The sequence below is a fragment of the Perissodus microlepis genome, chromosome 14 (genome assembly GCF_051167445.1).
Source record: "Perissodus microlepis isolate ML-2025 ecotype Zambia chromosome 14, ASM5116744v1, whole genome shotgun sequence".
NCBI lineage: Eukaryota > Metazoa > Chordata > Actinopteri > Cichliformes > Cichlidae > Perissodus > Perissodus microlepis.
In genome coordinates this window covers 22,841,194-22,852,228 of record NC_140474.1, presented here as the reverse complement: position 1 = coordinate 22,852,228, position 11,035 = coordinate 22,841,194, and the positions used below count along the sequence as shown (strand labels likewise).

General features: G+C 41.7%; 1 protein-coding gene across 6 annotated transcripts in view; it reads left to right on the top strand.

The window, feature by feature from the left end:
- The first annotated feature begins 1,598 nt into the window (after positions 1-1,598).
- The window catches only part of fli1 (Fli-1 proto-oncogene, ETS transcription factor), a 30,332-nt gene continuing 20,895 nt past the window's right edge, over positions 1,599-11,035 (top strand). Inside the window, exons 1-2 of one of the 6 annotated variants that reach the window (XM_084950597.1) lie at positions 1,599-1,796; positions 3,484-3,570. In XM_084950597.1, coding sequence (XP_084806723.1) covers positions 3,532-3,570 — 39 coding nt within the window. In that variant the 5' untranslated portion in view covers positions 1,599-1,796; positions 3,484-3,531. Of the gene's footprint in view, positions 1,797-3,483; positions 3,571-7,386; positions 7,906-7,934; positions 8,073-11,035 lie in introns of those variants that run through there. The other 5 variants (XM_084950593.1, XM_084950592.1, XM_084950596.1 and 2 more) reach the window with 5 other exon arrangements.

Below are 11,035 nucleotides of genomic sequence, written 5' to 3'. Positions count from 1 at the left end.
TGAAAAGTGCAAGATAGCGCAACACTATAGGTGTAAAACTGTCCCCCAGTGTTAATATTTGACAACTTCTGTTTCCTGTTGTTCACAAAAATTTGATTTCAGTAAATATGGGAGCCATTCAGTGTTGATTTGAGAGTGAACAAAATAAATAAAAGCCTGGGCTTTCTTTGGACTGAGACAGCTGGATGTTAATAAAACCCTGCACTGTGCAGCATATAGATGCACATATACTCTGTCTTTGTTGTTGTTGTTGTTGTTTGTCTATTTCTTTTGTAAAACTGTAGTAGCTGCTGTTCAAATGTGTTAGAAAAGTCTTCTGCTGTACCCTGAGGAAGGCAACAAAGCAGGAGCATGAATGCCATTTTTCAGTAAAAAGGATGTTGGGATTTCCGCCAATTGTTTCGTGCTGGGAACACTATTATCAGCGTTGTTGTTCTTAATCACTGCATTAGGAAACGGTGCAACAAACAGAAGGTCTAGCCGGTGATGAAAGACGACCTTTTTACCAGATGACCCCATCACTGTAAAAGAATGAGTGAAGGCGCTCGGTAGGCCATATCTTAGCGTTTTAAGACTGTTTTCGGACGCCTGTCATTAAAGACGTGTCAGAAAAAAACATAAATGTATTTATTTTCGTGACCTCGTTTTATAGCCTGAAGCAATCCCATCACAAAAGTAGGCTATGGAGGCTATGCGGACATTACACCTCTGCTCTGACAAGTATGTAAGTATGTTACAAAGTATGAGAGGTCTTAAAAAAGCCGCATCAGATCCAACATTTCACACTCATTTTAAGCATATCTTATAGGCTCTCGCACGCAACAAGTTACAACCAACTTCTCTGTTTTACTTTGATTGCCCTGCGTGAAATAGCAACCTTGATGAGGCTATAAAATGCTATGGTTGGGCGACTTTCCTCACCGTGAATTGCCCCCACACCCTTTGGAGGACTCCGGGTCGAAGATGAGGGCAGAGACGTGAAGGAAATGAATTTAGTGAAGCGAGTGGGGTCAGATGCAGGAAAAGGAACTCGTTTTGCTGTTTTATTCCTGCGGGGACTGTCACCGTGAGGACAGAGAGGAACACGAACGGAAAAGCTACTCCTGAGAGATAATTGATTATTAATATTAGCATCAGTATTAATAACTGGAGGGGTGCTTGTTTGTGTGGCAGAGGGAGATTTCCTCACTAAGTCAGTTTCTTGTGGATAACATTTTTAGGCTTGCTCAGTATCTGTCATATAAATTGCTTTATGTTTTAATTCCACCCACGAACGAACTTTGTTTACAACTTTATTCTGGATAGGTAACAACAAGTTTGTCGAACACAAAAAGTGACTCTGGTTTCTTTTTGAAGTTTGCCCAATGTGCCATCTCCGCTGATATTTGCCTGCTCGTTGTAATAAATAATAAAACTGCTCAAAATATCTTTTTTTTTGCACTTAAAAAATATATCGACACTTTCTTTCAACAACAGGCTTTATAAATCAGCTTTATGACGCTCTTTCCCTCTCTCTGCTTCTCCCTTATTTCATGGTTCAGTGGCCTCACACCGCCGGGCGAGGGGAGGTTTTTCTCTCTCTGCTCATTGGTCGCGGCTTTTCAATCTCTCTAACATTTCCATTCATACAGCCGGCGCTCCTTTTTGCCCCTTTCAAAATAACTCACTGTCATCATCATTCGGAAAACGGTTTTGCCTGGACGGGACTAATTATTTAAAATTGGGGGAGTGATTAGCTGCAATCGGAAAAAGGAAAGCAAGAAAGAGAGATCAAGCGTCTGGCACAACAACGACAGGTGAGTGAGGAAAAATAATCCTCAAAATACGGAGTCGTGTAAACTGTGCACAGCGTGGGTGAGAATGCGGGAGGATAATAAATCACTTCTACTTGTTTTATTGCTTTTATTGATGCCCAGTCACGTCGTAAACGGATGTAGAGTTTGCACCTCGAGCGAGAGTGGACGTTTCGGAATGACTCCAAAAGTGAAATGAAACTGCAGCAGCTACATCTTAATAGTTGCGCTAATCTTTGTGTATCGTTGCATCAGACTTTTATTTTTCCCACTTAAGGGTCGAATTATATCGAAAAGCAATGACCTGATCATCTTTTGTCAAGCCACGTCTTCACAGTCTAACTTTGGGGAAGGTAAGACAAACAAAATGGAATGCGTATTAGCCGAAAATCAGTTGGCTCTCGTTTGTGATGGATAACAGCAAGGTAAGATGCTTAAAATGTAACACTAGAGGGGTCCCGGCCCACGGGGCTGTCTCGGAGGAAGGTTCACGCCGTTATTCACCAGTCCTCCTCTGCCTAATTGGCTGCAGATGCGGTATCCTATGGTCTTTTTACCGCGTAGAAATTGGATGCATTTGGGGAACTTTATGAGGCGAGCTCTGCTTTTGCCCGAAGGAATCGAAAGAAAAAAAACAAACTTCAAAATAAAGGGATTTAAAACCGTGCCACGTTCATGTATAATGCACTCTTCCTTGGTCAATTTATCACGAGGCACGAAAAAGAGACTCAAAATTGCGCTGCACATAGAGAGAGTTTGTGTTGCTGTGACTCTCTGGTATAAACATGTTTTTTTTCTTGGATTTTTTTGACAGGTGTTTTCTACAAGATGCCAAAGGCTCGTGGTCTGGAGTCAGCATCAAAAATAAAAACGTGTACAGCAGGAAAAAAAATCGATTATCAAAATATGGCCACGACTGCATGCTTCTAATCATGACACATGGCAGCATAGCTGCTGAATAGGACGACGATGTCCCGTACGCTTTGTTAAAATATGTTAAGCTTTAATGGTGCGTCCTGCAAGTCCATATACATTTATTTGCTTTATCACGTAGCACAAGAGCCATTTCTGGTGCCGTGTGCCGTTGCCTTCCTAATAATTACAGAGGGAGGGAATGGACTAAAAAACACCGTCCTCTAAGTGCCCTTTCACCCTAGACTTTGTAAGCTGCACTTATTAAAGCGAAAAGTGTTTCAATATGTGGTAAGCTTTAGGGGGAAAACGTGATGGGGGTTGGGATGGGGCCCTCCTTTTTCTTTTTTTTTTCTGCCCAACTCCTATTGGGCGACATGAAGTAATTCATCCATGTTAGCAGTAGGTCAGTGGTGTAATTTCCGTCTAATGGTGTTTCTGAATGTCAGGACAGCGGTAATTAAAAGGTACCCGTATCTAATACCGCTGACCACTGGTGAAAAAAAAATGAGAGCTTTATGAATGAATCCAGCCATTATGCGTGGAGTCTGACGTGCACGGGGGCCATTAAGCAAATTTGACTTTCTCTTTATTTTGGTGGAAGTGGTAACCCATGTGTGCACTACGCCGGAGTTCTCAAAACACGTGAAAACACGCGGTACTCTGTGGATGTTTGCAGTTCAGCAAGTGTAAATAACGTTTAAATGAAATAATAAAATCAATAAATAATGGTGAAAGAAATCTCGATAATTGTTTGTCTTCTTTTCCTTTTTCTCAGGGCCCATTGGACACTGAGCACCCTTGGGCCTGTCTCTGTCAAGTAGACATGTTTCAAACTGTCCCTGACACGTCGTCTTACGTCAAGGTAAGACACCACCGTCTCTTGGATCAGGTAATGTTTGAGGGACAATTTGGGGTCCTTTCATTGAAGACTGCGCTCAGTGAAATGATACTGAATGTTAAACCCTTTAGCAAACCACTGTCTTTATTTGTATTTAAAACCAGTGTTTCTACCCCCGCCTGTTGCCAAAATAGGCTTTTTTTATGCTGATTTTATGCGCCTGTTGTAACTTTTAAATGATACTTATTATTAAGTCTGACACCTGTAGCCTGAGTACCTGCCGGGGGGCATTTTATTTTTCTTCGCGTGGAAAAAGCCTACATGTTTACACTGTCAAGTCAGTGCTGAAGTGTGGATATGGTCTGTGTGATTTACCAAACTCGACTCAACTTTTTTTTTCCCTCTTTACTCCAAAAATGCTGCTATTACGGGTCATAAACATGTCTGACGTCACGAACTTCTCTCTCCCTCTCTCTCTGAGTCTCTCTTTCTCTTGGTCCTAAAAATGTAAATAAAGCAAACAGCGCACATCTGGTTTTCACATAAACCTGCATCACGTCACACATGGCTCGGCGTGACTACCTGCAACTGCTACAGCCGCATGTCTGTGGCTGAAACCATTAAGTGTTTCTCTTTATTGCAACGTGTGTGTGTGTGTGTGTGTGTGTGTGTGTGTGTGTGTGTGTGTGTGTGTGTGTGTGTAAGACTAGAAGATGTCAACAAGTGTAAGTAAACTTGGGTGGCTGCGTGACGTTCACTCCCAAATCCATCAAAATAATCTGCGCGGGTCTGATTGCCTGGATTGCGCCTCATTAAAATAAGTCATTGTGCAGCAGCAAAGTTGCTGTAATATCTTCAGAATCATGGTATTTTTTTTTCACGGGCTTCTTGTTAATGTTTTGAAGACCCGTTCCCTTTTGAATAAGGGCTCCTTTCATCCAGGCCACTGCTGAGAGATCCTGCGTTTCGGGGCTCAGAACAATTCCGGATTTGTTGTGAAAGAGTTAAATAGCAGGGAATGTTTAAGGAGAAAATACGCATTTAAAAGAGTCTTTCTGCTCCCTTGAAAAAAAAAAAAAAAAAAAAAATTATATATATATAGAAGAGGGAGTGAGACAGAGGAGATCAGTGAGGGAGAAAAGTTGATATCGGGAGTTAACTTTCAATTTTGCTCGCCTCTTATAGTTTGCAGCCCGGGTTGCTTACGTTTGCTTTAATCCCATTGTTTGTTAAATGACAGTTACTATTCTCCTGTTTGGGTTGAGGGTTAGCCTGTGCCTTTCTTTTCTTTTCTTTTTTTTTTTTTGCGTGCAAGTCCAGCACTCACTGGCTCACTCGCACTCAAAGAGATGTTGGTCTGAATGTGGCACGCCTCAATAGAAAATTTAAAAAGAAATATTCCCCATTCAAGCGGATCCACGGCCAAGCATTTGGTTTTGTTTGGTTAAGGCCAGGCGAGACTGGAACTCTCCAATAAAAATAAATCTCAAATTAATTATGGCCTAGAGCGAGGGGCCAGACAGTTCGTGCTTATATGTGCTGCAGACTCCACTTTTTGCCCTCAGTATTTTGACTCGAGCTGTCTTTTAGCCCCAGAGAAGGAATGATCTGAATACAAGTCTGCATTCTAATAAGCAGCAACCCCAACAGACTCGCATGGACCGGGACTATTTCTTCGCTGAAATAACACTCTGAGAACAGTTGTGTTTCTCACAACACTCAGTGGCCCGCTTTACGTATTTCCCACTTCAAGAATAGCCAAATGGGGTTTCCAGGTGCACACCATTGGGCAAAGAGTAGCGAACTCGTGTTTAAAAATTGTTAAAGGATATATATATATATATATATATATATATATATATATATATATATATATATATATATATATATATATCACTCCTTTCACAGACTGTTTGTCTTCGCTCCAAAACCATATTACTCAATTGAACTCATTAACTAACTGTAAATCAGATTTACATAAGACAAATCTCAGCAGATCCTTCTATAAGCTAAAGAAAAAGGATGGGCCTAACAATTGAAAAGCTGCAGAACATAAACTCACCATAGTGTCCGCCCACCTCTGGCTCGTTGCCCCAGCGGAGAGACAGAGGAGCTACTGGCTCGTGGTGTAAGAAGAAATGTCTGGCTGTCTAGTTCCAGCGTCAAGCCAGATGTTCTGTGGCTCGCTGTGTAAACCAACTTGCATTTGTTTATTGGCCTTCCAAAATGTTTGTTACCACAGTATTCATTATGATCTATGTAGATTCTGCCACCACCAACCCCCCAGTCTTCTTGATAAATCAGAGTGGCAGGTATGGCCTTGAATCAGAAGGACATGTTGTTAACTTCCAAAATCACATATTTTGCGTCATTTGATAATGTCCTGGAAATTTGCAGCTCTGTTTCCAAAGATATTTCGTTTATTTATGTTACCTAAACTGATTTTGGCACCACAGCGGGATGAGTGTATTTTTATTAATGGAAAGTGACATAAATCCAAAGATGCACATCACACACTGGTGGGATGGAGTGTTTCAAGAGATCTGTTTCTTTATTGCTGATCATAAAACCTTATAGTGAGTCACTTGCTCAAGGTCGCAGCTTAAGTACTTCTTTAATTTCCCCCCTTTATCACCAGTCTCCCAACAACAAAAAATTGAAAACCTTAGACTTTGGAATGTATAAGAATAACAAAAAACAACCCAAGCCAGTCACTGAAGAGTTAAACAAGGTGTCTCCCTTAATTACACGAGTCTGAACTGGCCTCAGGCAGGAGAAGCCTTGACCCTTAGCAGGATCCAGATGTGGTGGTCCCAAGGGTGGGGGCCCACAGCTTCACCAGACCCCCAAGCCGAAAGCAGACAGGCCGGCCCTGCTGCCAGTCTTCGCTGGCAGCAGCTCCCAGCTTCTTTTTTGTGCACACTGAGGCCGATCCTCAAAGCGAAACCACCCCTCAAAATCACAAGAATATTCATAATCACTATTATCTTAATTACACTGTAACCAGGTGCATTCAGTTTAGCAAAGAAAGTCTCTCATTTTATTTTATTTTGTACTCAGACTCCTGCAATTGCGCAACCTTGGTTAAGGTGAACATTTTAAAGGCTTCTAAAGTTAGTTACCTGTTTTGGTGGATGTAAATGTGTCCCGTCTTTCAGAATTATCAAATGTAGTGTTATTAGTCTGGTCATATTCAGACCTGGTTACTCGTCTAGCATGTGCCTGAAATTGGGTCTAAATTGATGAGGAGGAATTTCGTGGGGTAAAAGAAGAGGAAATATATGTGGGGGTGGGGATCTGGGGTTTCTTTTTTAGACTTAAGCAAACATGGAGTAAAACAGAAAGTTTGAAGTTTAAAAAGCTATGATTAAAATGACAAAAACGTAAATATATCGAATAATAATAATAATCCTTTTTTAGTGGGCTTATGTTGATGCATTCTGAGCTTCATCCTTTTAGCCCTGTGCTGAACAGCAGACGCACACGTGTAGCCCAGACCCTTAGATTATAGTGCGGTTGGAGCTAAATGCTTGGATTTTATTAATGGTGTCTCAGGAAAAAAAATCCACAAAAGGCTTCATAGAAAAAAAATGAGTTTACAACAATTCCTGTCAGAGGTGTTCAGGTTGCTCTCCTTATTTGATTTAGAGCTACATCGAACCTAGTCAGATGTGTCCAACATCTGTCTAGGTTCAAAGACAATGTTTATTTAATGTATCACTTTAACTATGTATATAATAAACATATTTTTTTAAAGAGAGAATAGGGTGATTTATAGAGAATCGGAGGTAGTGGCCAGATGTAAGTCTGAAGTGTAGGCGTTAACCAAAAGCGCTCTAAAACATGCAATCGCATAACTTAAATTGTCCGGCGACAGTAAAACCTCTTTCCACAAAATCTCAGTCAAATATGAGCAGGAATAATTCATAAGCCGGAGAAATAGTAAACCATTCCACACCATCTGTGGCATTACTGGGAAAGCAAAACACACAACACAATTTTACTGCAGGCTACACAGCAATGGCTGTGCACAACGCAGGCAGTCATCCTGTAAATATTTCCGACCAGAAAAACATAACAGCGGAGCGAACACTCAATTGTTTTCCCTGCTTATCTCTCTGGGACAGTATCCTGCTTTTTTGAAGGCAGGGCTTTCGGTGACACACAGCTTCCTTCTCAACCTTCTCAACAGTGGTGACTTCACTTCCCAAATTTAGAGGAAAGAAAAAACGCAATCCGGTAAAAGTGTCTCTTTCTCTCCGCCACATACCGGGGACTGGAATTAATTCAGGAGCGTGTCATGTTTGGGGTATCGTCCGGGTCCGCTGAAAATTGCGCAAAATGGACGGAACTATTAAGGTAAGGGTGGAGAACGGGGTGTATGAGTTTGTGGGAGACTGCTTTTTTTCGAAGTTGCGCCTCCTTTTTTTTAAGCAATGGTTTGAAATACTCCTCTGTGTCGTCTGTGAGCTGGGATCTCCAGTCAGGCAAAGATGAGCGGCTTTTTTCTGTCGGTCTGAAAGCGGGTAACCCGATTTCCTTCTTCTTTCTTTGAAAGTATCCTTCTCGCTTTTTGTATATAAATATATATATATATTATCTAACTGGTTGCGAGGGCACTGCTGTGGTGTGGATTCGAGGCTAAATCAGAGATCACCCTTTGGATTTGGGGGACCGAGCGCATAATTACGCGCGTCTGGAAAGGCACAAAGGAGCGATGAATTGTTTCATACAAACCCATGTAGACTGTACTTTCCCGTAGTCATAAGTAATACTTGTGTTCAGCGATTTGGTTTAGTCTGGGCAGCGGGGGCTGAGCAATAGCCATGACTGGATGTACCGCTGGATAGATGTGTCGAGCTGCGCAACAGTGGTGTGGCACATCGCCCGGCTCGGTACGAAGATCTCGTCGTAGGTTAAAAACTCTGACGGCTTAGAATTTACCACAAAAGAAGAAGAATCACATTCCTCCCTGTATTTCTGTTGGTTGTTGTTTCTGTTATCCCCTCCGCTGCCGGACAGGGAGATTTGTGAAAGTGTAAGGAAGGCTGTCATACGGTTACTTCACACAGAAACTGCACGATTTGCGACACTTTAAACCGCAAACCTTCACAACGATACCTTGGCTTGCTCCTCGTGCAGTTACACAACTATTTTGAAATGGTGCTGCTGCTGGTCTACATTAACACTGGCTACCGGCCCCCCCAACAGTCAAATTCCAGATGCATTATGGCTGAAGCCACCAGATGTTGAATGGCAAAGTCCCTATTAAGTTCACCCTGCAACGCGTTTAGTTAACAAGTGTGAGCTGGGAAGAATGAAGCATCTGTATTCACTCTTATTGTTGCAAGAAAACCTAATGCGATTTGTTTTCTTTCGGAAATTTAAAGAAGCTGGTTTGTGGCGGCTGGGTGTGGTGTGAGTTTTGGAAGAGTGTAAACGTTGGCCAGACAAAAAAAATGTCAGTCTACATATAGCCTTAAATCGCTCATCGCTCACAGCGCTGTGATTGTTTTGTAGCGCACTTGAAGTAAATTCCCCCCCCGGCTGCAAGAGGACATGACTATATCAGCCTGGGTTTTCTAACAAAGTAAGAAGCTGCATTACAATTAATGCAATCATAATTGAATCCTTTTGGTGTAAACGACTGGCTGCTACTTGCATTCATGCTCGCTAAAGAAAGGAAGGACTCTCTAGCCATGAGAGCTTCCTGTTCTACACAATCTTTTCCTGACAGGTTTCCTCTTCCTCCTTAAACAAAAGACAGGAATGCCCCCCCTCCCTCTCCGTGGGTGGCTCCTGGTAGATGGCTGTGTGTGAACGCCAAACAGATACACGTGTAGTCTGGATGTGGAGTTATTCCACGCAGTATCCAGCCAGCTCCCAGACACATAGTGACGCATTTGCGGAGATAGACTTGGCTGATGTAAACAGAACAGAGGTTGCTCCCAGCAGGTGTCACACTCACACAATGGTCATAATGGTGCGTGCTGATCCACAACTGAGCTATGATTTATTTGATGTTTTCCCCCTTTGTCTGGTTACTGCCGAGAGCTATAGTGAAAAAAGCAGAAAGCATGCTTTGGGGAATTGACTTTAAAGGATTAATTTAAAAAAAAATCTTTAAATTGTGTGTGTGTGTGTGTGTGTGTGTGTGTGTGTGTGTGTGTGTGTGTGTGTGTGTGTGTGTGTGTGTGTGATTATAATTTTTCAGGAAAAGTTCCTCTTTGGTGCCTAACACATTTTCGACTTATCTTAGGACGATTTCAAGCAGACAAAGAGTGTGTAATCACTGGTAGTATGTGTGTGTTCCTAATTGGCTCTGTTCTCTCATCCTTTCAGCTTCTTATGCGAGAGTGCTGTACCCCTATCTAAAACAAAACAAAAAAAATAAAAATAAAAAGTACTCCAATCCTGATGGGCACACACCACTTGCCAATCATTGCTCCAATTGTGCAGCCTGATATGTCATTGTAAATATAACGTGCAACAGTCATAGTAGTTAACAAACCCTTTATCAGGCTGCAATGAGACATTCCCTCACTCTCTTACACTTTATCATCCACAAACTAGCTGCTGTGCTCTGCTCAGATAATGTGTCTTGCTGCCAGTGTTCAGACTATGACAGATCCACTGATGAAAATTGCTGGAAAGTCTAATTCTGGCAGACGGTTAAGAGGGTCAACTTTTCCTTTTTTTCTTCTTCTTCTTCTTTTTTTTAATCCACCCATTAACCTGAAGAGTCGTATATTACAAAATCCCTAGTTTGGTCTACAGTTGCCATAGCCCGTAGACCTGACGTTTCCTCAGCGTTTCAAGGAACACCATCATTGAGGCTTGCTAATCCAAATCATCACAGCGTTAAACACAAAACTATATATTCCAGTTTGCGAAAAGCCCGTAAAGCTCCGGTTTATTTGCCACAATGGTCTCCATGCACCGTAAATCGTTTTTATCCATGTTTTGCATCCAGTTCTGTAAACACAACCAACACAGAGGCAACAGATGGTGCTAAATGGCACATACAAATGTTAACATTTTTTTCCACTGCAGTGAGTATCAGACACTATCAAACATCTCTTCTGATCATTGGATAAGTTTTATGTAACATATCATTTTTCACTGCAGTAATAAGAAAAGCACCAATACAACAGACACCCCGATTGTTATTACTGAAGTTCTGGAGAAGGTTGGGACATTAGGTCCCTTATTAAGCTCTCAAACTGTAGCTGATGAGAGAGTCTTCTCACCTTTTTTCTCTTTTTTTCATTGTTGTATTTAACCTCCTGGAACCTGGCGTCCACATATGCGGACATCACATTTTGGGTTGTCTAGACCAAAATCCTACATTTTGCTCTACAGGGGCCTGATATCCACTCACGAGGACATTTTACTGCTTCTGTTTTATCAAAATTCAAAACGAATGTCTTCATATGTGGCTCTCATTTTTCTTAGAAACAAAAATCAGGTATACAAAAAAAATCTGGTG